The 27,468-nt window shown below is 32.3% G+C and overlaps 2 protein-coding genes across 2 annotated transcripts; both read right to left on the bottom strand.

Moving 5' to 3' along the window:
* Positions 1–257: 257 nt before the first annotated feature.
* On the bottom strand, positions 258–2,849 carry LOC126881335 (tigger transposable element-derived protein 4-like). Its single transcript, XM_050645559.1, has 2 exons — positions 2,757–2,849; positions 258–2,169 (listed from the first exon to the last, which is right to left on the bottom strand). Exon 2 carries the CDS (start codon positions 2,167–2,169, stop codon positions 394–396), a length of 1,776 nt encoding a protein of 591 aa, XP_050501516.1. The 5' UTR covers positions 2,757–2,849; the 3' UTR covers positions 258–393.
* A 106-nt stretch (positions 2,850–2,955) lies between these two features.
* On the bottom strand, positions 2,956–27,468 carry LOC126882575 (uncharacterized). The gene is made up of 2 exons (XM_050647547.1): positions 26,452–27,468; positions 2,956–2,970 (listed from the first exon to the last, which is right to left on the bottom strand). Exons 1-2 carry the CDS (start codon positions 27,466–27,468, stop codon positions 2,956–2,958), a joined length of 1,032 nt encoding a protein of 343 aa, XP_050503504.1.

Below are 27,468 nucleotides of genomic sequence, written 5' to 3'. Positions count from 1 at the left end.
TTAATGGAATCCTGATAAATACAATCAGATATGCAGATGATACAGTTATTTTAAGTTATGAGATGAATGGATTGTAATGCCTTTTAAATGCCATCGACACAGTGGGAAGAGAGTTTGGCTTAAACATCAACTGTTCAAAAACAAAATACATGGTGTTTAGGCGTTTAGGGTAAGGTGGGGTAATGGCGTACACTTAAAGATAATTAGAATTTATATTATTATTAGACGACATTAAAATTTTAAACCTAAGCAAAAACGAAGAACACATGTTAGTCTACAAATTTTGATTAAAAAAACTTTTTAAAATTACAATACAAAATTAAAAATATACATATAAAAAAAGTTGTCACTGTCCGGTATTACCCTCTATGTTGGGGTAATGACGGACAACTTTTACAAACAAAAGTCGCAAATAAATTTTTTGTCTTTTGGAGAGTTAGAACATGCCTTGTGTGCCCAATGACCACAATACACACATCTTAGCCAAAGTTCACTGTTCTTGTCAAATTCTCCACACAAAATGCAAATGTCTTCGGTAATGTTCTTGTCCCTAACATCGTCATCATCCTCTATCTCACTTTCTCCTTCTTCACATATTTTATAGTTTAAGGCAATTTTTGTTCGCTTTGATTTTTGTCTTAATGTAGACCCCTCCTGTGTCACAAATACATTTCTTTTAGCCTTATCTGATTTAATTGTTGTCTTTTTATTTTTCTTCTCTTCTTTTTTTTCTAGCTCTTCTTTTAGCGGTGTTGACGTAAATACAATAGAGTGTTGCTTGCTTGCCTTATTTTGTCTCTTTACAACATTTTCGTGAGAACAAGATGGTAGAGGAATTATCTCGGCAAAGGAGACATTTTTTAATTCTGTCTCATTCACACTACTATTTTTTTCAGGGGTAGTCTCATTTGTTTTGAGTAGTTTTTCTGCTTGGGTAGGTTCTTGAAGTGCATCAGAAACAGTGGATTGAAGGGTTTCTGCAGGAGCAAAATCTTCATCTGTGAATACGTCAGGGTTGTAGGGGAAAATACCTGTCTCTTTAAGTCCCTTGATAGCCTTTTCCGGGGTTGCCACTCTACTAAATGCTAAATTAAATAATTCAGCAATCTCACTAGGCGTGATTTTCTCCCCTGGATGGCTGGTCAAATATTTGGAACATTCAGAGTTGAATGCGGTCTTTAGAGGAAAGTAAAAGCTCACATCGAGTGGCTGAAGGCGATGTGATGAATGTGGAGGGATTGTCAGAACAGCAATACCGTTATCTCTACAAAAATTATATGCTTGTAACGTGCAGTGAGTGCTATGATTGTCCATGATTAAAAGAACTGGATCTTCTTTGGATGCTTTTACAAATGCTTGAAAATGTTGTAACCAAGTAAGAAATATGTCCTCTGTAATCCACCCATTTTTTGAGCATGTGTAAAGGGCACCTGGGGGACCGTTTCGTTGAAGATGGGACGCCATTCTTTGGCGTGCAAATATAAACATGGGAGGTATATAGGTTCCTGTAGCGTTGACGGCACACATCGCTGTGGTTGTTTCCCCCCTTTCCCAGCTTGTAACAAATCCAACACGCTTCTGACCTTTTTCTGCATATATTTTTGGTGGGCGTTGTACAGTAGTGACCCCAGTTTCATCGCAATTATAAATTTTATTGGGTGAAAATGCATATTTTTCCATAAGTCTGGATAAATTGTTAAAAAAAATGGTAACTTCATTGCGACTAAAAGCTGTAATTCTGTTAATGCTGGTTGCTTCTGGTTTCCTTAACGTAATATTGTGACGAGATATGAAGCCCCTTTCCCAGTCTTTACCAGCCATTTTTCTTTCTTGATTAAAGGGGACTCGGATGTTGTTTGATTGTGCAAATCCAAAAGCACATCTTCGTACTTCCTGGGGAGTTATTCCATAAAAAACTTTTGCCAGCTTCTTAATTTGAACAGCAAGTGCATTTTCGGCTTCAACTGAAAAAACTGGCTTTCGGCCCAAGGAAGGTCCAGAAGGGGCAGTGCCATTTTTAAGTCGTTCGTGTAACGTAGATTTTGGAATTGAAAATGTTATTGCAGCTTTTCTTAACGACATACCATTCTGTATAGCACGGAGTGCTCCTTGCAACTCCTCCTCTCTCCACGAAGCTTTTTCGGTGACTCTTTTATAATTCCGCGGCATCTGTAAATTAAAATAACAGTGTTTACTGTTTTGTATCCAATAATAAATATTATGATGGAATCGCAGAAACTGGATATAAATACTGTAGGTATGTTTGTTGAGTTATTTTTATTGCCAATGTTTTGATCACGAATGGGATCTTCTTCAGGTCTACAAAGAATTAATATGTAAATGTCACATACATGTCATAAACTATATTAGATTTTGTTTTAATTGTAATGGGAAACAAAAACTACAAAAATTTATAAAAAATGTTGACAAATAATTATAAATGTAGGTAATTATGAATTATTACCTATTAACTATATTTATATCCACTTTCCAATATTCCATCATAATAAAACAACAGCAGGTATTTGCATGTACCTGTCTCCCAATACAATAAATAGTTCAAACCGGAGCTGGGGTAATGCCGGACACAGTGTCCGGCATTACCCCTAAACGACATATTTATGCATATGTTCGGTAGTAATTATTAGAGGAAGTAATGAATAAAACTACTTAAAGATACGTAAAATACACTGCGTAAGCTTTGACTTTGCACGTAATCTCATCAATTTCTTATAATAGAAATGGTCAATACTCACCTTTAAAATCAGTTAATTCATATAATCACACACTAAATTTTGTAATTTTTGTGATAACTCTCTTTGCAAGCACGTGGCAGCGACTAAACTGAGAACTGACATTCAGATGTCTAACGGTCAGCCTGTGATGAGCGCGAAATCAATAATATGCCGATACGTGCACAAACAACGCAGTCCGGTATTACCCCGCTGTCCGGTATTACCCCACCTTACCCTAAAACATCAAGATTCACGGTTATATGTTGATAGTCATATAATTCAAAGAGTATTCAGTTTTAAATATCTTGGTTGCCATATTACGAAACAACTCGATACAGATAAAGAGATGAAATGTAGAATCGAGATAGCCCGCACATTTTTAAATATGAGGTCATCCTTCTGTAATGGTAACTTGCAACTTCAACTTCGAAAGCGTTTGATTAAATGTTACATTTGGTCAGTCCTCTTATACGGTGTCGAAGCATGAACATTAAAAATACCACCAATAATCGTTTGGAGGCCTTTTAAATGTGGCTGCATAGACGTATATTAAAAAAATACCATAGATGGCTATGCTGACAAATGTGACAGTCCTTAAAAGAGCAAATGCTACTCTCGAAGTGCTTGACGATATTAAATGTGGAAAGATGGCCTATTTTGGACACATAGTAAGGGGAGACCGATATAGTATTCTTCAACTTATCATATAGATAAAATCGAATAGTTGAAGAATATTAGGGAGGGGACAGGTATAAAAAAAGCAGAGCAAATATTTAGAATAGCTCGAGGCAGAGACAGTTTCGCCGTGTTAATCGCCAACGTCAAGGGGACTTCATAGGGCACGTTAAGAAGAAGAATGCTTTATTCAATATCTTGACTAAATCGTATTAAGTTACCCTCTCTGCTGTCAGCTGGTTTCTGGTCAAACCACAAAATAATTTCGCCATCAAGAACGTGCTCTATTCAAATTCAAATGCAAAAAAATGTCTTTACTTATATTGTCGGCTAATGATGCGCAACGCGCACCATTAGACGACCTTACACTTCAAAACATAAAACGAAATTGGAGAAATATAAAAAAAGAAGCGGGCAAAACTAACTATACCACTGTGTAAAATGGCAAATAAATAACGTGTATTTGTCCTTTTTAACATATGTTTCTATCAAGAACAAAGCTTACCGCTGATTTTATCAGACATACAAACAATAACAAACCACGAGAAATCATGCAAACGATCATTGCTTACCGGTAATAGTCCGTTCTTTAACGGTAAAATATTGCAAAACCTCTAAATTTTAAAGAACCGCTTGGATTGACATGAAATTTGGCATACAAATAGCTAACAAGTCAAAGAAAAAAGTGATATTGTGCTGATATGTGCTTTTCCCCTGGGGGTGAAAAAATATTCGTCCAAAGAAAGTCAGGAAATGGATAAACTGGCTAATTTTAAGTAACTTTTGTTCTATAGAGTTTTTTCACTAAGTCAATACTTTGCGAGTTATTTGGCAGTGAATATGTTCATTTTTTCAACAAAATAACCACGCTTTTAGACGGTTTTTCGCAAATAACTCAAATAGTAAGTATTTTGTCGAAAAAACATTCTTAGCAAAAATATAGCCCGTAAAAAATTTAAAAAAATGGTGTATATATAACGTCTCTAGACCTAGTAGAAGCAGAGTTATAGCTAATGAAAAATAGGTTCATATTCGTCAAATTCCAAATGGAATATTTTAACGTGAAATAACCAAAAATGAAGCACATTTCGGGGAAAACTCATTACAACTTATTTAAAGTGTTTAAAAAAAGCTTCATTTTTGTTTTATAAAAAAATTTCTAGCATTAAAGTTAAACAAGTTACGCTCAAAATAAAGTTAGTCCCTTTTGGTTTTGGTAAAAAAATCGAGAAAATCATCCCCTAATTAGTATCTTAAATGAACTTAATCGTTACGACTTCACAAGTTTCTTGACTCGTGTATATATTGTATATATGATCTGTAAGTTTCATCGGTTCAAAGTCCTTACTATTGAAAGGGCTGTAGTTAAAAGGGGTTGAACGAGTTACTGATCACGAATATATGCAAAATTGGAAACACCAAATCTTAATCAATTTTTGTCTAACAGAAAAACAAAAAAATACATGATATTCAGAAAAGCAAATCTGACTTTTTTGTTTTTCGAGATTTTTGGTATCTCTAACAATTTTTAAGTTATTTTGAAAAAAAGCATATTTTTCAAAATTTAAATTTTTAAAAATTTTATTTTGATACCAATTTTTTTCAAAAATAAGCACTTTGAATCGATGAAACTTACAGATCATATAAACACAACATAAGTAAAATAATTTGTGGAGCGGTAACGATTAATTTCATTTAAGTTGCTAATTAGGGGTAGGTCTTCCCGATTTTTTTTTGCAAAAACAAAAGGGAACAACTTTGTTTTGAGCGTAACTTGCTTAAATTTAATGCTAGAAACTTTTTATAAAAACAAAAATAAAGATTTTTTTAAACACTTTAAAAAAGTTATAATGGGTTTTCCCCAAACAGTGCTTAATTGTTTCGATATTTCACGTCGAAATATTCTATTTTAAATTTGGTGAATATGAATATATTTTTCATTGGCTATAACTCTAATTCTACGAGATCCAGAGACCTAACGCCTACTCCATTTTTTTTACTTTTTTATAGGCTATATTTTTGCTAAGAACGTTTTTTTCGACAAAATACTTACTTTTTGAGTTATTTGCGAAAAACCGTCTAAAAATGTGGTTATTTTGTTGAAAAATGAACATATTCACTCGCAAATAACTCGAAAAGTGTTGACTTGGCGAAAAAGCTCTATAGAACAAAAGTTACTTAAAATTAGTTAGTTTACCCATTTCCGGACTTATTTTGGACATATATTTTTTCACCCCCACCAGGGGGTGAAAGTCACCTCCAGGGCAAAAGCACACATCGGCACAATATCACTTTTTTTCTTTGACATGTAAGCTATACGCATGCCAAATTTCATGTCAATCCAAGCGGTTCTTTAAAATTTAGAGCAAAAACCGTGAAAGAATGGACTATAAAGTATCCCCCGGCGTTTGTTTGTGTGGGATAGATATTATGACAGTTGCTAGTAGATGGCTCGACAATATAGGTTTTGCAATTTTATTAAATAGGGGATTAGAAATGTTAATGCGCACAATTACCCGACGCGCACTATTAGCCGACCCTCCCTATATATACGGCGTGAGTTTTTAGTGGGCATGGTGAATAATTTCATGATACAAAAGATTCAAAAAATTTATTTAGACCAAATGTAGGCAATTATATTTTCCAGACTTGGAAAATATGTCAATTAATACAAGGAAAATAATAACTATGGGTTAAGAGGAAACAGTAGCGATCCACAGGTAGCAAAAACGCGTTCCAAGATTGCGGCTGTAATTTTAAATATTTTTCGAGATATTTGGCACACGTATTCGTAATATAATACAGAATGGCGGTACAGAGCCCAATTTGAAAAATATATAAATATGTGGAAATTACTCTGTAATTAAATACAATTTAAAAAAAACGAGCCTGTACCGCCATTAAGAAGAACAAAAAAATACACTTTCTTCAAATAAACTTTTTTATCCGATGCCTAGATTTTGTGTCATTTTGGAACTACTAAAGTTTTTTATTTCATTAGTAGTTCCAAAATGACGCAAAATCTAGGCATAGGATAAAAAAGTTTATTTGAAGAAAGTGTATTTTTTTGTTCTTCTTAATGGCGGTACAGGCTCGTTTTTTTAATATTGTATTTAATTACAGAGTAATTTCCACATACAGTCGAACCCGCTTATTAGAATACCTTTTATAGGAATATCCCGCTTTAAGTAATAGAAATTTGAGGCCCCGAAACGTTTTTACTAACCACCAATGATCGGCTATTAGAATATCCCGGTTATAGGAATACTTTTTCTTGGCACGAAGGCTATTCCAATAAGCGGGTTCGACTGTATTAATATATTTTTGAAATTGGGCTCTGTACCGCCATTCTTTATTATATTACGAATACGTGTGCCAAATATCTCGAAAAAATATTCAAAATTACAGCCGCAATATTGGAACGCGTTTTCGCTACCTGTTGATCGCTACTGTTTCACCTTAAGAGGCAACAGTAGCGATCAACAGGTAGCAAAAAACTCGGTCCTAGATTGCGGCTGTAATTTTGAATATTTTGTCGAGATATTTGGCACACATATTCGTAATATAATAAAGAATGGCGGTATAGAGCCCAAATTTAAGAAATATGTTATTATATGGAAATTACTCTATAACTGACTAAAATATTGCAAAAAGGAGTCTGTACCGCAATTAAGAAGAACAAAAAATAAACTTTCTTCAAATAAACTTTTTTATCCCATGTCTAGATTTTGTGTCATATTGGATCTAGTAATTTTTTTAACTCTAACAATAAATCGAACATATTATAACCAAATAACTGATTAGTTAACATAGAGGAAGTGTCACTGTCATTTTGACAAACCTGCGTCAGATTTCTGTTCTATTATCTGCATAGGGTTTACGAACACTTGATACGAATCGTATCCGCCATGTTTTTCCGTAGCTCCGTAGAGTGTTCTTAATCCCTATGCAGATAACAGAACAGAAATCTGACGCAGCTTTGTCAAAATGACAGTGACACTTTCTCTATGTTGACTAATCAGAAATTTAGTTATAATATATTCGATTTTTTGTTAGAGATAAAAAATTTTACTAGGTCCAATATGATGTTTAATCTTGGCGGGCAGTGCCTATCCCGGCCCAAGAAACAGGTAGGTCTTTTAAAAATGTCCCAAGTCGGTGCAAAGATTAGAACTGATTGATATAAAAAATACCAGCTCGGCTCATCGGATGTTCATTGTTACTATCAATAGGTCTGGATCCCGCGTATGAAGAAAAAGTTGATTAATAGCAAGCTGAAAATTTGTTAATAGCTTAAGGGTGTCTAGTCGGATAAACTTTGATATATGGGAACACTGGAACAGGGCAATTTTAATTGTGGAACATGTTAAAAATTTGGAACGGTCACACCACGAAAACTCTCCGAATAGAGATTAAACTCTCATGCAAAAATCAGACTGCTATTTACCACCGGTCATAATTCCTGTCATTTGACATATTCTGCATGTTCCACTAATAGGCTATTGATTATGTTCAAAATAAGAGAGCTAAAAGGAACTACAACGTTAATGGGATTTTATTATTTCATATTGTCAATGGACCTCTAAATTTGAAAAACCCACGGAGTGCTACCATTTTAATGGGAGCGTTTTTGAGAAAGGGGTGAATTAGTCCCTAGGCACAGGTTGAATTAGGGTGAGTTCTATGCACTTTTAGTACAAATACGTCTACTGAAAAATTGTTCCAGGTTAAATTTACTATCGAAATATCACATTTTAAAGTCGAAAATATTTTTTTTACAAAAATATACTCAAAAAAAACAAGAAAAAAACGCAAAAGAAAGCAATTTTGTTTTTTGCCCCATAACTTTTTTCCACATGGATATAGGTATAGGCATTGCTTTAGCGAAAAATAATTACCATCCTCTCCCGTTAAAATGACGTTTGGTAGAGGTCTCTAGGATTTATAGTTTCCGAAATAGGATTTTCAAAGTTCGCCGCTTACAGCAGTTTTTTGCCATTTTTCCCATTATTTCGCAAACATTGTTCTGTAACTTTTTTCTACGCATCTCTAGGTATATGCAATGGTAAACTTAATAGAGAGATAAGTCAATTACCTTTAAAATGGTATATTGTATAAGGTTGTACGACTATTTTTAAGCAAGTTATGCTTTTTCAAGATTTTATACTTTTATGATTTTTGATATTTTTTATGATTATTTTTAGAATTTTTCATTATGACTTTTTTTCTTGTACATTCAGGTATATATACATTGTGAAATAAAAAAAGCATATTTTTTCTACTTTAAAATGGTGTACTGCAAAAAATTCTAGGACTATTTTTAAACAAGGAGTGTCCGTAATTTGAGAAAAATTTTAAAATTTTTTATTTTTTTCAATTAGAAGAATATTATGGCATATTATAACATAATTTTTAATTCCAAATAACTTTTCTTAATAACTCCTTTCGATATTGTGAAATATAAAGCTTCTTTATTCTTGAGCGAAATTCATATTTTTTAACATACCTCGTACACTATTGACAAAATTTTATATCTGATGATTGCATCTTAGGTTTTAGACTATGCAGAGAATTTTATAAGGATAACTTTTTCTCATAAAGGTAATAATAAAAAAGTTTTCCACATGGTTCCAGCTTAGTGGGACCTATTGCATGTGTATGTGACATTTTGAAAAAGCATAATATCTTGTTTAAAAATAGTCCTAGAGTTTTTTACAATACACAGTTTTAACGTAAATAAAATAAGTTTCCTTTTTTGTTGCACAATGTATATAAAATATACAATAAATATACAATAAAAAAAGTTATAATGAGAAATTTAAAAATAATCTTAAAATATATCAAAAATCATTAGAAGTATTCCACTTTGAAAAACCATATCTTGCTTAAAAATGGTCACACAGCTTTTTACAATAGACCATTTTAAAGATAATTGATCTTTATTCCTATTAAATGTACATTGCATATACCTAAAGCTGCGTAGAAAAAAGTTACAGAACAATGTTTGCGAAATGACAAGGAAAATGTGCCAAAATCGCTGTGAGTGGCGAACTTTAAAAAATCATAATTTGGAAACTATAAAACATAATGACTTATAACAAACGTTACTTTAAAGAAAAAGGATGAAAGTTTTTTTCTGTTTTTTACCTATATCCCCGTGGAAAAAAGTTATAAGGCAAGAAACAAAAATGCTACCTTTGGTGTTTTTTTCTTGCTTTTCTTTTGAATATATTTTTGTAAAAAAAAATATTTTTGACTTTAAAATGCGATATTCCTATAGTAAATTTAACCTGAAACAATTTTCCTGTAGACATATTTGCACCAAATGTGCATAGAACTCAGCCTAATTCGCCCTGTGCCTAGGGACTAATTCACCCTTTTCTCAAAAACGCACCCCTTTAAATGGTAGCACTCCGCGGTTTTTTCATACTGAGAGGTCCATTGACTATATGAAACAATAAAACCCCATTAACGTTGTAGTTCCCTTCTAAAATACATAATCAATAGCCTATAACTAAAACGCCCATTTGGTGATAAATAGCAGTCTGATTTTTGCATGAGAGTTTAATCTCTGTTCGAAGAGTTAAAGGGCCGGTTGTTCGAACGCTAATCAACAATGATCATTATCAAATATTTAATTACTGTTACCAACTGTCAATGTCTACTTTGTTTGGGTTGCTGAATTACAATTATGAAATTACTTAATCAATTATGTTAATAATGGTTATGTTAATTGATTACCTAATCTCATAACTATAATCAATTATGTTTTCAGCAACCCAATAAAAGTTGACATTGACAGTTTTGGTGACAGTAATTAAATATTTGATAGTGATCATTGTTGATTAGCGTTCGAACAACCGGCCCTTAGTCTGTTCTGTCGGACAAAATAAATGTGCCGTTTTCGTGGTCTGACCGTTCCAAATTTTTAACCTGTTCCACAATTAAAACTTCCCCTGTTCCAGTGTTCCTATATATCAAAGTTTGTCCGACTAGACATCCTTAAGCTATTAACAAATTTTCAGCTTGCTATTAATCAACTTTTTTTTCATACTCGGGATCCAGACCTACAACCTATCAAATAATTTTACATCTCAATAAAAAAAATACATTTATAGAATAACATTATTATAGATATACAGGGTGAGGCAGATAACTGGCCTATTAGAAATATCTCGAGAACTTAAAACAACAGAATCATAAAATTTGGAATACAGGGATTTTGAAGGATGATCTATTAAATAAAAATATTTTCATCTCTTTGCAACTTCCGGTTATTCCGGAAGTTGCTTATAACTTCGTTTTTTTAAACGGGACACCCTGTATATTTTTACATTTTTGGATTCTCTTCGATGTCTTCTTTCTTAAAATATGAGGTTTGGAATGTTATACAGGGTATTTTAAAAGATAATTACGTTTTTTTATTAATTTCGTAGCAATATTCACACCCTGTAGAATTGTAGTAGTTTGACAACTAAAACTCTACTTACGTTCAAATGATTTTTAATATAGTCTACTATTGTAAAGAGTCATTAGCATAGCTATATTTTCAATTTTAGTATACAGGGTTGATCGAAACTCGGAATGAGTATTTTCTGAGTTTTCTTAAACGGAACACCCTGTATTTTAGTATTGTAATGAAATTATATTTTATGGTACTTTTTTATTTCTTAAGCATTCCCTATGCCTAACTGCTTTAATTTGTGCTTAATTGTTAATCGCACCAACAATCTTAACTACGTAGGTATTTTGATAGCTAAACCATTATATTGGTAATTTTAAGAATAAGTCTGGATTAATATGTATTAATTTCTGAAAAATTATTTAGAATTGAATATTTTCACGGCCAACCTAATAAAATTTTACGTATTTTTTGTTGCAATTAATGTTTAGCTTGAATCACCAATAACTCACAAATTAAAGCAGTTAGGTATACGCTGTGAGCTCGTACGTAGAGGGGATATTTACAATTTCGCGAGCGCCAATAGTGACAAGTCTGTAAACCTTTACCGGAAATTTGACATAAATGTCAAAGTGATTAATTTAAAATTAAAATTAAAAACATTATTTATAAAAAATATTAGTTGGTCAAAGCTGTGGCATATATTTTTACCTTAAATATACTTACGTTTTAAATACTGAATTTAAGTTTTTTTACTGTTCCGTAATATGTAATTATAAATTATTCTAATACTCTTAGCGCTATCTACACGATACAGTGGAACCTCGATAACTCGGATTAATCGGGACCGCGACCGATCCGGGTTATCGAAAATCCGAGATAGCCGGAGAATATGGTAAAAATTAATAAAATACGGTATACTTACAGATAAACTCCGTTAGAATTGAAATAACATGAAATATATTTATAAATATGCACAGTACCTACTCATTAAAATTACTAAAAAAAAACACCAAACACAAACGTAAGCAAATGGAAGCGAACAATACAAGACACACAATACAGTCACAATGATGTAATGTTATTATTTAAGAACAGTGAAATAAAGACCATTGTTTATAAAAGAATTTTTTAAATAGTCTTTCCTAAACAATGCTGACAGTTTGAAATAAAAAGGAATAGATACTACAGACAGGTGGCTGTTGTTTCTGCGGTGTGTGCTATGAGTCATTTTTAATATCGTATAGTTCAAATTACACACATACACATTATCTCTCAAATATTATATTACATACATTTTTATTGTTGAAAGGTTTGTCTGATAATTAAATATATTGATGGGAAATAAGCCGCAATTAAATTGAAAAATACAAAATATTGAAAATTAAAATGTTTATCTGATGATAATCGGTCCGGGTTAGCCAGACTTCCGGGTTATCAGGGGCCGACTTATCGGGGTTCCACTGTAATTGTGAAAGTATCCGAAGTAGGAAATTCATATTTTATCAATAGAACGTCAAAATGATTAGCAAAATCTTAAAAAAATCGATTACAATTTAATTACTTTTTGCGTTGTAAATATTAAGCGATAACAATTAAATAATAAATTTAAAAATTACCGGTGAAAGTTGAATTAGTAATCCGCTAGGAGCGCCACCAGCGAACCTCAGAGCATATAGGGAATACTTATAAAATAAAAAAGTACTAAGAAATATTATTTCATTACAATACTAAAATACAGGGTTTTCTATTTAAGAAAACTCTAAGAAAATATTCATTCCGAGTTTCGACCAACCCTGTATACTAAAATTTAAAAATTAGCTATACTAATGATTGTTAACAATAATAGACTATGTTAAAAATCACTTGAACGTAAGCAGAGTTTGTAGTGTCAAACTATTACAATTCTACAGGGTGTGAATATTGCTACGAAATTAATAAAAAAACGTAAATATCTTTTAAAATACCCTGTATAATATTACAAAATCTCATACTTTAAGAAAGAAGATATTGAGGAGAATCCAAAAATGTAAAAATATACAGGATGTCCCATTTAAAAAAACGAAGTTATAAGCAACTTCCGGTATAGCCGGAAGTTGCAAAGAGATTAAAATATTTTCATTTAATAGATCATCATTAAAAACCCCTTTACTCCAATTTTCATGATTCTGTTGCCTTTAGTTCTCGAGATATTTCTAATAGGCCAGTTATCTGCCGCACCCTATATAATTATACATAGCCCAATAAAAATTAAAACTAATATCAAATAAATTTACATCTCAATGGAAAAAAATACATTTTTAGAATAACTATTAAATAGATAATAATATAGAATTATACATATCCCAATAAAAATAAAAACTAATATTAAAAGTATAATAATGTGATAATATTTTAACATATTCAAGTAGCGATAACATATATATATTATTATTGTATTCATTTTAGGCCAGGAACCGAAGCTTTTCACCTCGCAATTTTTACAAAATGGATCGATTTGCTTGAAAATTTGAGAATAAGTAGTGGATAGTCCAAGGATCAAAATCTATATGATTCCGAAAGGCCCTTTTACCATGGGGGTGGTTGCCACCCCATCTCGGGGGTGAAAATTTTCTATTATATTTTGACCGCAAAAGTTGTTAAAAACGTTCATTCTAAGCCAAAAATGTTTTATACATTTTTTTGATAAAATTAATAGTTTTCGATTTATTCGCTATCGAAAGTGTTAGATTTGTATTGAAAAAATCAATGTTTTTCGATATACTCATTTACGATTCACTCAATTTTTACCATAGAAAATTTTTTTTCAAACCAAGTTCTTGGGAATTAAATAGCCTGCAGTTTTATATTGAAACATTTTTTCGTATCTCTGATGCTAATCGTTCTATTCTGAAGAAAATGGCATTTTTTACCAAACTACAAAAATTCGTTATTCGCTTTTAACTCCAGTTTTGTAAAAACTAATCATTCTAAGCCAGTCAAACTTCTAGAATCTATTAATAATACATAAATAAATAAGAATCAATAAGGCCAATGACTAATAACACCGCTAACTTACATTTTTATGCTTTCAATTGGATTTCTCCTTTTTTTTTCAAAAAAATATATTGATTTTTTAACCGAAACTTTTTTTATTTTTTATCTTAGAAAGTTTGTTAAAAAATAGTTTTCTAGGTTTTTACAAGGTCTATAAGCCTATTAATATTAAATCTTTTTAGAATCCTCAGTCGCAAAAAGAGGTGACTTTGAAAAGGTTGGTAAAGGTGGATTTTGCATGTTATTACAAGATTTAATTGTCAATAGCTCACTCAATTTCTATCGTAAAAAAATTTTTTGCAAACCAGGTTCTTGGGAATTAAATAAGCTACAATTTAACATTTAAACATTTTTTCGTATCTCTGATGCTAATCTTGCTATTCTGAAGAAAACGCCATTTTTTTTCAAACTACAAAAATTAGCAATTCGCTTTTAACTCCATTTTTTTAAAAACCAATAACTCTAAGCCGTTCAAACTTCTAGAACCTCTTAATAATACATAAATAAAAAAGATGAAATAAGATTAATGACTAATTTTAATTAGGGTGGTGATTACGGGGTTGCTTGCGATCACTTTTTCGCTGTAAAAAATGGGGACTGACATTCGTTTCATTATAAGTCACTTAATTTTTGAGCTAGAGACTTCTTTTATTTCTGGAGATAGATATTTTAAGTACTTTAAATTAGTTTGAACAAGTTGTCCTCGAAAAACGCATACTTTTCCCGTCTTTTGACTTTGAAACTACAATATTTAGCATTTGACGAGGAAGAGCCAACATATAATAAAGTATAGCTCAATTACTATTGGTCTTAAAGAAAATTAAAAAACACGGTTGTGTTTATTTTTTCGAAAGGTACATTTTTGTTAATTAAAGTTGTTGTGATAAAACGAAGAGTTTTGGAGTAATTCGCAGAAAACTTATTAAAAACATTGATTTTTTCGATATAAAACTAACAAATAGCGATAGCGAATAAATAGAAAACTATTAATTTGATCAAAAAAATGTATAGAACGATAACGAAATTAAAAACATTGATTTTTTCGATATAAAACTAACAAATAACGATAGCGAATAAATAGAAAACTATTAATTTGATCAAAAAAATGTATAGAACGTTTTTTGCTTAGAATTAATGTTTTTACCAACTTTTGCGGTCAAAATATAATAAAAAATTTCCACCCTCGAGATGGGGTGGCAACCACCCCAGGGTAAAAGCGCCTTTCGGCATCATATAGATTTTGATCCTTGGACTATCCACTACTTATTCTCAAATTTTCAATCAAATCGATCCATTCTGTAAAAATTGCGAGGTTTTGCTCTATTTTAAGCTTCATTACTTGGACTATTTATTAACTTTTGTATTAATAAAATCATGGCGCTTTTTGGAATGCATATTTACAAATTTATGGAGTGTATTTATACTGTTACACTTAACATGTACTTCAGCTTAAAAATATAAATAATGAAGGATGAGTTTGATACATTAAATTATTGAAATGGGAATGGAAAGATTCACATGCAGTTGTAGTTTTATTTAAAGCCGCGGAAGTCTCTGCTTATTACTGCTGAGGACAATAGTGTACCTTCAACTAGAAATAGAAGCTATATCCTATGTATCAGTAGCGAAATCGATTCCACGGCCAATATTTCCAACCAAGAGAAACTGTTCCTTAAATTCGCAAAGAACCCAAAATTTCTGTACAATATTGAAGGAAGGGGTATTGAGGGTAGGATGTTTTTCTATGTTAATAAGAAATTGCCCCTAATCTATAATTCCAAGATATAATTATTATTATACCTACTAATGGGGTACTAATACATACCTGAAAATCTTCGAGCCGACCTGGGGGGTTTTTAAAATGTACCTGGGGTATCATAAAGGACTAAAGGATTATAGTGAGCCGAGATGGGAATACCCCATCTTGGCATCGGATAAAAAAGTTTATTTGGAGAAAGTTTTTTTTTGTTCTTGTTAATGGCAAAACAGGCTCCTTTTTGCAATATTTTAGTTATCTATAGAGTAACTTCCACATACTAACATATTTGTCAAATTGGGCTCTGTACCGGCATTCTTTATTATATTAAGAATATGTGTGCCAAACATCTCGACAAAATATTCAAAATTACAGCCTAAATCTTGGACCGTGTTTGTTGCTACCTGTTGATCGCTACTGTTGTGTCTTAAGCAAAGCACGTGACAGTTTGCCACTCTTTTTATTTCGATTCGGTATAGAATCAACCTGAGAAATATATTCACCCATAGCGACATATCTCTCCCATTAAAAATACGACTGCTAAAATGCTATGTATTTCCAGTTTTGCTGTATGGCGCACAGGTATGAATACTAACGGAAACATTAATGAGGAAGCTGGAGGCATTCGAAATGTGGGTGTACCGACGTATTCTCAAAATATCCTGGACGATTCACACCACCAACGTATTGCGCCGAATGGGAAAACAAAAAGAAATCTCTTTCACAATTAAGAAACGGGAACTTGAATACCTCGGTTATCTTATGAGACATGATAAATATCATATACTCCAACTGATAAGGGTTGGGCCACAAATATCCGCACCGAGCCCTCACCGCGTCCGGGGCCCGGCCAATGGCCATGCTGGCTCGGACGCGGTGCGGGCTCGATGCGGATATGTGTGGCCCAACCTTAATACAGGGTAAAATAGAGACCAAACGCGGACCCGGAAGAAGAAGACACTCATGGCTTCAAAACTTACTCCAATGGTTTGGTCTAACATCGATCGAGTTATTCAGAAGCCCGCAAACTAAATTAAAATTGCTATGATGATAGCCAACGTCCGCGTCGGACAAGGCACATGAAGAAGAAGATAGAATCAACACCCTGTTTATAAAAAAGACATAAACAAATAATTATTATTCGTTTTACATAATATGATAAACAATATGTTCTAGATTCCCATTTCATTATTGATGAATGATTATGATTATACATTAGAATTTCCAATTCGGTTTAGTAGGCATCATTGACGAATATGTATTCGTATACAATTACGATTTTTTCATATTTTTTAAATGTATAACCCTACATCTTATTCTGTAAAATCCCAATAATTCTCTTCTTTAAAATCTGTTAATTATCCATCTCTAAAATTAATACCTGAGCCAATATACTTCAAATCTTTCATATATACCTACTAAGAAAAAGCCGGAGTAAAATATATAATTTTTGAGTTGAATTAATTTTAAATTGTTAAATTTTAAATTGTTAAACTAAATTTTAATATAAAATTTTATTTAAATTATAAAGTTATAAAGTCCGATGAACAAATTTGTCTAATATTGACACTGAATTACTTCCGATGACCATTTGGTCAAATGCCGCATCTTAATTCTAAACTCGTTTAGCTTGTAACCAAAATGACCCAAGAAGCTCGAAATTGAAAATCGATTACCTTTCACGACGATAATTGAATGAGATTGTGGATAGTTATGGCGCATGAAGACTCGAGAGATGTCTACAAAGCTGTTATTAATTTTAAGGAAGATTTATTATCTAGTAATATCTATTTCTTAAACTTAAGATATTAAGTTATAAAATACAGTGGTATTTTAAGGGAAAGAGGTTAAATTAGGAAAAAGCGACCTCATGTAACAACTATAGAAAAGAAAACTCTTAAAATAATTCCATGAAAAACATGTTAAAAGCAAATAATAAAAATATATTGAAAACTCTAACAAGAAGTAAAACCACTTCTATGTAAATTGGTATATTTATTAAATAAGTATAATAAATATTTTTAATAAATATACCAATTTACATAGAAGTGGTTTTACTTCTTGTTAGAGTTTTTAACTATATGGTATACAGCCAACCTAGGGAACTTCCCTTTTAAAAAATATATTGCTTAAGGTCCGCGCTCACTACTTGTCTGGAACAGCACGCAACGGAACGACCCACGACGATCGGCATTTTAATATCTTCGTCTATTAAAATGATGCAGCGCCAACTTTAAAGAAACGGACCACAACGAAACCCGCCGAATTCGTCGAAGAGAATGTTTTCGCCGTACAGTGTAGTGGATCGTAACACTCCTTTCACGCACTAAGGATTTGAACGTGCGATCGCTAGAATGCACGATGACATTCCAATGATGGCTCAAGCAATCCCATGGTAACTTTCACATTACACCGAACGTTCCAACCGCCGCATAATGTCAAAGTTACCATGGGATTGCTCGAGCCACCGTTGGAATGTCATCGTGCGTTCTAGCTACCGCACGTTCAAATTCTTAGTGTGTGAAACTGGGGTAACGATTCGATGCGGAGTGAACACTAGTAGTTAGCGCTACCTACTACAACGAAACGAAACGGAAAATATGCGCTGCTCGGCGCTCACCCTCTTCGATTCAACCTGGGGTCCTATTTTCGAATTTATTCGAGCATATTTCGCATACGAAATTAGAAGAAATTAGCTTGAAATTCGGTGTCTTGTATTTTCGAATACTTTGTGTACGAATTTTTTCGTATACGACTCGAATCGGTATGAACCATTCGAATCGTGATGCTCGTATACAAATTATTGTTGTCATTTCAACTTCATTTCAGTTGTCATGATAGTTTTAGCTGATAATAGTGTTAATTGTGTTGTTGTATACAATATTTTTAAATTGAAATTTATTTTCAATGGCTGGTTTAAATAATTCTTTAACCCGCCAGTGGTCGCTATATGATATTTTCTCTCACGGTTTCAGAAAATTGCGCACAACCTTTTTTCTGGGAAATTATACGCGCTGTAGTTCCTTCTAGTCTCCTAACTATCCTCCCTCGACAATCTAATAGACTCGTCCGCCCAGATTACCATATTGTTGAGTCAGTGCGCTTCATGTGAGAGATTCTCTCATCAAGCGACCACCGGCGTGTGTATATTTAACTGTGTATAAAAATTAATTATATTTTTCCCCTTAAAACCTAAAATAATATCCTTTTATGATGTAATAAAAGGCGTCGTGGATGTGGTCGATGATATGAAAATCCTATATTCTGTTTCACGGGTTAGTTGTAGATGGTCACTTACCATAAATATATTTTTCAATGTTAAATATTGGCAGCATCAATAGTCACATTTTATATAAAGATAATAATATTAAAATAGAAAAATGTCGTGTCTTTTTAAAGCAAATGGCTTTATCGTTGATGAAACCTGATCTTTTTGGTAAAATTTTGTAAACAAAGGCAAAAGTTGGATATGTGAGAGAAAATCTCACGCGATACCACTCGCGTAACAACCTACATAGCGACCAATGCCGGGTTAATAGAAAGAAAGAACATGTACGATTATGTCTTCAAAATATAACTTAACCTAACTTTATGTATGCATTTTAGCATTGGATCTAAGCTCCAAACTTGACATATGACACCGTTGCCATATCCTCAATATTTTTATACTCATAATATCATAATATCATTACATTACATAAAGGTGCATTTAAAAAATCGCTTAGAAGTAACGTTTTGAAAAGTAAATAGTAAAATATCAGTGTAAATACTGGATACAAAATAGTATATTATTCAACGAGCATGTAATGATGGCTATTACTCACGATGATGAAGTTTGCGACACGAGCCGTAGGCGAGTGTCGTAATTCATCAGAGTGAGTAATAGCCATTACATGCAAGTAGAATACTATACTTTTTCTACGACCTTTTTTTTGGGTTAGTAGAAAATATAATTATCAACTACTAACATTATTCAAAATCGAAAGATTTTATTTTTCATAAGAAAACATATTTTATATAACTATGGCAACACTGTTAGAATTGCCCTCTTTGAGCTTACGAAACAATGAAACAGACAGTTGACATTGGTGTCATGGAATGGAGGTGGCTTTTAAAAATAAGACATATTTTAAGGCAATTACACGAAAAGGAACGTGTGCTCTCAATAAAAATTTATTGTACAATCAACAGTAAGTAAAACAGAATTCATTGATATAAATTTCATATCCGTAAGCCCTTTTACGGAATTAATAGCGATTGTTTATATTTACCTTTAAATAATGTCAATCTTAAATTGCCAAATGTTGAAATTTAAACGTAAAAAATATACTAACCAATAGTTACAGTTAAAAATCCTTTAAACATTTTTCGAATTTAATTGTTAATATAAATTACAATGACTATTTTATTAAATAAACAAGTTTAAGTAATTTTATTTGCTAATAGATATATTAAAAGTGCCATGCACCACTTGAATTTAACTTCAACCCGTGAGTAATGACCCGTGAGTAACTTCAGCCCGTGAGTAATAAACCATTACTCACGGGTAAAGTAATGGGTGTTATTATCTATTCAAAAGCAGCGAATAATGAGAATATTATTAAACGGTTGTAGAAAAATAATATTAAACACAATAGCACACTTTCTGCGGACTTTGCCAATCGATATTACTAATATACCTAAGCAAACTTAAGATTCGAGTACACTTAAAATAACTGCTAACGCCCAGTTTCGTAATCAACTTAAAGTGAACATTAACTAAACTTCACTTTAAAGTTGACATTTACCCATAGGAATTGCATTGGTAAAGGTACCAACTTAAATTTAAAGTCCACTTTAACTGATTATGAAACCGGGCGTAAATACCTTTTCCCAAAAATGGCCTTTTTATACTTTGTTCAGACTATAAGTCGTTATCTTTATATATTAAACGTTCTTATACAATATTATTCTTGTACATTATACCCCAGTATATATAACAAATATATCATTTTTTTAATACTGCGATTATACCATTGATTGAAATTATACAAGAAATAGACAAAAAATGTATGGCAACATTGTGACTCTTCAGATGATAAATAAGTTCAATGTCATTCCAATTTGCAATGTTGCCGGTGCAAATTCTTCTCGTATACGTATAAAATCTCGAAGGACGTTCAAAAATACACATTCACGTTCGTATACGAAATTTTTCATTCGAGTTATTTCGTATGCGAAAATATTCGATTGAATTCGAAAATACGACCCCTGTTCCGTATCCATTCGAGCCTTAAGAGTCTTATTAAACTGTTCACTAATCATAATATATCAATACCATTGATAGAGTACAAGAAAAACTGTTGCTACGATTAACAACCTTCTCGTTCACTTGATTTGAATGCTAAAGATTATTTTTATTGAGGATACTTAACAAGTAGAATTTATAGAACGAATCCAGCAAGTTAGTGTTACAGTGCTAAGGCAAAAAATAATTATGGATGGCTCATATTAATTTCTAGATAAACATGCAGAGGTGAAATAAACGCATTCTGCCATGCATCGTTTAGAATACTGTTAAATAAAAACGGAGAACCATTTGGTCATTTGATTGGCTAAATAATTATTTAGCAATATATTAGACATTTAATTATTATGTTCAAATTTAGTTGTAGGTACATAGTTTGAATAAAAAAAATTAATGAGACGATTAGACGTTTCCAGGCTTTTGTTACAACATCATATTTCAAATCTTCATTTTGTAAAATAGGTATATTGTCTTTTATCTGTTTAGACCATTCATTTAAGAGATCATTAGGCTTTTCCAGACTTTTTTATTAGGCTCACTCTGTATATTGAAATCTATTCAAAACTATAGCTAAGAAATTACGGCAAGCGGCAAAATAAACAGTACTGAAATTCGTATGCCCTCACATATGTATGTGTCAGACGCCGAACCGTACTGAGTGGTTTCCGAACGGTGTTATAATCTATCTGAATATCGTGTTAATGTTAGGTGCTCAAGAATGGTTCTCAGTTTTGCAGAAAAAAATTATATGGTAGAGCACTATTTTCGGTCATACGGCAAAAGGTCACGAAAATGATTCAAGCTTAAAATTAACAATGGTTTCAGCAAGACGGGACACCCTGTCACACTGACAGGGAGTGTCTTCGAATACTGCGCGATCATTTTGGGAGTTGCCACTCACCAGAACTAATGCCACCAGATGCGTATATATGGGGAATGCTGAAGGAGTCAGACAAATCCACAGTCTGCCATTTCGGAACTGCGGACTAGAATTAAAGAGTTTTTCGTGCCAGAGGCAGTGGAAAATCTAGAAATATGCCTTAGGATGGGAAATTTGCCTTAGGAGGGAATTTCCAATTAAAAACCAACCAAAAGACATAAAAAAGATAAACTCAGGTTACATAAAAGACATAAATAATAACCTATAGGCATTCAGTTCCCTTAATTTTCCTAACTATATAACATTAACACGTCAAATGCCAGTAAAACGTTGATGGAAAATAAAATTGGACAAGATGTTGATATGTCATAAGAAGATGTGACGTGTTATGCACAATTTGGAACATGGCCTCAGTAGCTCAGAATCTGAAGAGATGTGGGGTGGATTTTTAAGGGATGTTATTAGTATACTTTTATTAGCTTAGAAATAAAAAAATTTAAAAATCAAAGTAAGAATGTCAGATAAAAAAATAAAATATTGGGCGCCACTGGTTAATTTAAGGGAACCAAAAATATACAAAAAATAGGAAAAAGAAAAGATAGCTAAATCAAAATAGAACAAAAAACATAGTCACACAGAATATATCCCATATACAAAATACTTATAACGTAACTTACCTTATCTTAGTCTATATATACTCAGCCAATTCTTTATTGTTCTTACGATAAAAGAGAGAAGGAAAAGAAAAATAATAGGATTGTATTTAGCAAATGAAACATTATTTATTTAGACAAAAAAAAATGAATTTAAATTTGTGATCTCTTACGGTCTACAAATAGAAATCGTGATTACCAAAAAAAAAAAAATAAAATAGAAAGTTCTAACAATAAAAAACTGAAAACGTTTGTTTTCTATACTTCCACAAAATTTATTATATCTAAGTGACTACAGCTGTTTCGGCGGAGTGCCTTTCTCAAGTAATATAGTTTACAATGTGTTTGCCTTTTTAATCTTCAACTGAAGAGGTTGAGGAGTGGGGAGCTGTTTGTCTCGAGTTGGTCATTCAGAATTATATCTGTATTTTTCAGTTTATTAATTTCCATAGATTCTAAAAAAGATAGCTTAAGGCCTTTATTTTGAATATGTAGAATTTTAAACTCTTCATTGAAAGAATGATTATGATCTAGAAGGTGAAGTGCGTATGTAGAAGTGTCTGTTTTTCTATTGTTGAATGCCCTTTTGTGTTCTGCTATCCGTTTGTCAAAAGTTCTGCCAGTTTGACCGATGTACGTTTTCGGACAGTCACCACAAGTTAGTTTGTACACACCACTCTGTAGTTGCTTTCTCTTTCGGCTTTTATTGTTCTTAATATATTTGCTTAAGTTGTTGTTAGTTCTGAAAGCTGGTGTTATTCCTTTCTTTTTTATGTATCTGGCTATTGTTGTTGTTATCTTGCCAGTATATGTGAGAGAGCAGAAGGTACTGGGTTCTTTCTGTGGTGGTGGATACACTAATTTCAGGGCTTTCTTATGGAGTTTTTGGTTTAAAATTTTGTTAACTGTTTGTTCGTTATAGCCGTTGTTTACTGCTATTTGTTTAATGATGTTTAGTTCTATTTCGAAGTTATTTTTTGTCATGGGAATTTCTGTCAGTCTATGTATCATGCTATGGTAGGCTGCTAATTTGTGTTGTGTAGGATGGGATGATGAATTGTGTATAGTTGTGTCAGTATGGGTAGGTTTATGATATATGGAGAACTCATGTTTGTTGTGTAGTCTGGAAATCGTTACATCTAGAAAGTTTATAGAGTTATTCTGTTCTGTTTCTACTGTAAACTCAATATTATTATGAAGTGAATTAATATATGATAGAAATTGGTCAAGTTGTCTGTTAGTTCCTGTAAAGCATACTAGTATATCATCCACGTATCTCCACCAATATAAGAACTGTTTAAATACGGGATTGTAGTAAAAATGCCTTTTACAAAATTAGGCTTTTATTCACATAAAACTTGACAGTAGAATTAATTTGAATGACAAAACAATTAATCAATAAAATAAACAATGACAAAAGAATACTAAATTATACTACATTCACCCGGCCCTATTTTTGAACAAAATCTTGCAAATATCGTGGTTTATTTTTAGTTCTAGCTGATTTACGGCTAGATTGAAAATCTGAATTTTCCAATCTTGGTTCATGATTATCATCAGGTACTTGATTGGGTTCTTGAATAGATAAATTTTCTATGTCCTCTGGTATTGATTCAGTAGTGGAATTCTCTAGTGTATTATTTGGACTTTCATTTTCATCTTCATCATTATCTTGATTCAATAATTTCAGGTCACCTCTAGGAGCTAAATGCTTCGTTGAAACTGTACTTTTCTTTCCGTTTGGATACTGTATTAAGGCGTAATCTGAATTGGCTTCTAAAAGATCAACCTCTTCAACTAAAGGATCAAACTTACTTTTTCGTACAAATTTTCTTAGTAATACTTTGTCTGAATCTTTAAGCCATGATGGAATAGAAGTTCCACTAGTTGATCTTCGCTGATACGTAAACAAACGTTCATGAGGTGTACAATTGGTTGCTGTGCACAGTAAACTTCTTATAGAGTGCAGAGCATCTGGTAGAACAGTCTCCCATTTAGTGATGTCTAAATTTTTGGTTTTCAATGCTAGATTCACTGCTTTCCATATAATTCCATTGTATCTCTCGACTTGACCATTTTCTCCAGGGTTATATGGTGTTGTTCTACTTGAAGATATTCCTTTAGAGTGTAGATAATTAATAAATTCTTGTGAAGTAAAGCTAGTTCCCCTGTCAGAATGTATATATGCCGGCATTCCATATAAACAAAACATTTGATTCAAACATTCAATTACTGTCTGACTGGATGTATCTGAGCATGGAAAAGCCCATGGAAATCTTGAAAATTCATCAATGATTGTAAGCATATAAGAATTTCTAGAAGAACCGGGTATTGGACCTTTAAAGTCAATATTCAATCTTTCGAACGGAGCTGTTGATTTAATTAAATGTGTATCATCTTCTTTCTTATAAAATCTGGGTTTAATTTCTGCACAGATTGGACAAGAGGTAATTACGTGTTTAATTTCATCTAAAGAATAAGGTAAATTTCGAATTTTTACAAAATGGTGCATACGAGTAATCCCAGGATGCGATAAATCTGAATGTAATTGATATAACTTGCTTGTATTATTTATATTATTGCATATTCTTGATAGTGCATCAGCTGCATCATTAGCCTTTCCTGGACGATAGATAATATCATATTTAAAACAAGAAAGCTCCAAACGCCAACGCAAAATTTTTTCATTTTTGATTTTACTTGTATGGTTTGTATTAAACATGAACGAAACTGATTTCTGATCTGTGATTAGTTTGAATTGTCTTCCTAAAAGATAGTGTCTCCATTTTTTCAATGCTTCAACACAAGCATATGCTTCTTTTTCAATTGCAGAATGTTTTCGTTCAGAATCTGTAAGGGTACGTGAGAAAAAAGCAACGGGTCTTCCAGATTGACTCAGAGTGGCAGCAATAGCAAATTCAGAAGCATCAGTTTCAACAATGAGAATTTCTTTTTCATCAATTGTCCATAGAAGTGCATTAGCTATATCAGTTCTCAACTCCTCAAAAGCAAATACCAAGTCAGGACCTAATGGAAATTTCTTGCAATCTATAAGACCTCTAATTTTTGCTGAAAAATTATTAACCCATTTTGAGTAATGTGAAAACATTCCTAGTGCCCTCTGAAGACTTTTAGAATCATTCGGAACTGGTAAATTTAGTAGAGGCTTCAATCTGTCTGGATCAGGTTTCATTGTAGAGTTTTCTATTGTATATCCCAAAATATTTATAATTTTTTGATTGTAGTGACATTTATTTTGATTTAAAGTTAACCCATATTTTTTAACAGCATTTAAAAAATTCTGTAAATTTAAATCATGTCTATCTTGATCCTCACCACCAACTGTTACATCATCTAAATAAGCGTAAACACCTTGTAGATTTTCTTTTTTTATGATAGAATCAATGGCTCTCTGAAAACATGATACTCCATTGGTAACTCCAAAAGGAATACGACGGAATTGGTAAAGGCCTCCACTTGCCTCGAAAGCTGTAAATGGTTTGTCAGATTCGTAAATTGGTATTTGATGATATGCGTATTTTAAATCAATTGAGCTAAAAATTTTATATTTTGCTATCTTAGACACCAGTGAATCAATATTCGGCAACGGATAAGCATCAAGTAATGTGAATCTATTTATTGTTTGAGAGTAATCAACTACCATCCGACGTTTATGATTTTCGTTTTTAGTTACCAACACTTGGGCCCTCCAAGGTGATTTACTTTCTTCAATAATTTCTTCTTTAAGGAGACGTTTTATTTCTTGTTTAATAAATTCTTCATCTTCCTGTGAATGCCTGCGAGATTTAGTAGCAATAGGGTGACAATTTTCTGTTAAATTGGCAAACAACGAAGGTGGCTTAATTTTAGCTTCAGTAAGACAGCATATCTTAAGAGGTCTTCTTGGTCCTCCAAATTTAACTTCTAAGCTTTCATGTTGTTTCATAATATCTTGACCCAAAATCACATCTGTACAAAGATTGGATAAAACTAAAACTTTTGTTTGATCATATTTTTCTTTATCAACCTGAATGTTTATTAAACAATAGCCTTGAATATTAGCTGAGAATGACATAGATGCCATAGAAACTTGGACCCCTTGTATTGGAAAAATTTTAAGCTTATTTTCAATAGCGAATTCATGATCTAAAAAAGTATCTGAGCTTCCAGTGTCTATTAAAGCGTTGGCATCAATTTGGTTAACTGTTACTTTGGCTATACATTTTGAAAGCGATTGAGGTGTTTCCATTGAAGAAGCGATTACCATTGTAGATGCATAAGTTGATCTCGTTTGACTTTTCTTTGATTGCATGCACATTTTAAACCAATGTCCAATTTTATGACAGTTTTGGCAAATCGCAGCCCTTGCTGGACATACAGATCGAGGATGTCTTGGATGTCCACAAAAATAACAAGTCCGACCAGGTTTTGTTTGAACAGAAGCTAAAGTAGTTTGTTCTGAATTTGGATGACTACAAGATGCTATATTATTTAATGCTGCATGATATGTATCAGATTGTTTTTGAGAATCTTCTAAAGATCTAGATTTAGATAATGCTTCGTCCAAAGATAAAGAACTAAACTCTAGTAATCTTTGACGTATATTAGATTGAACGAGACCATTAATAAAAGCATCACGAATATAGTCATTTTTATTTTCTTCTGAAGAAACTGCTTTAAAATTACAATTTTTAGCCAAAAGCTTTAACTGTTGAGCATACTGATCTATAGATTCGTTTATTTGTTGTTTTCTTGTAGCTAGAATATGTCTTGCGTAAATCTCATTTGTAGGTTTAATATACAATTCTTCCAAAATTTTGATAGCAGAAATGTATGTTTTTGCTTCGCTTATGTAATCATATACTGAATGTGAGACAAAATTGATTAAAAGCATGTACTTGTCTTTATCTTCTAGCGATTGTTCTGTAGATTTATTGCTTTCCAAAAAATTCTTAAATGTTTCGTACCAATGTTTAAATTCTTTGGCGGCAGTTTGGGAGTTTGGATCAGCCTCTAGTTTATCAGGTCTAAAGTACTTCTCCAT

This window comes from Diabrotica virgifera, chromosome 3 (assembly GCF_917563875.1).
Source record: "Diabrotica virgifera virgifera chromosome 3, PGI_DIABVI_V3a".
NCBI classification, from domain to species: Eukaryota; Metazoa; Arthropoda; class Insecta; order Coleoptera; family Chrysomelidae; genus Diabrotica; species Diabrotica virgifera.
This window is presented reverse-complemented; position numbering and strand designations above follow the sequence as displayed.

Excerpts from the sequence above, each read along its gene's own strand:
- LOC126881335 (XM_050645559.1), bottom strand. The coding sequence starts at position 2,169 with ATGCCGCGGAATTATAAAAGAGTCACCGAAAAAGCTTCGTGGAGAGAG.
- LOC126882575 (XM_050647547.1), bottom strand. The coding sequence starts at position 27,468 with ATGGAGAAGTACTTTAGACCTGATAAACTAGAGGCTGATCCAAACTCC.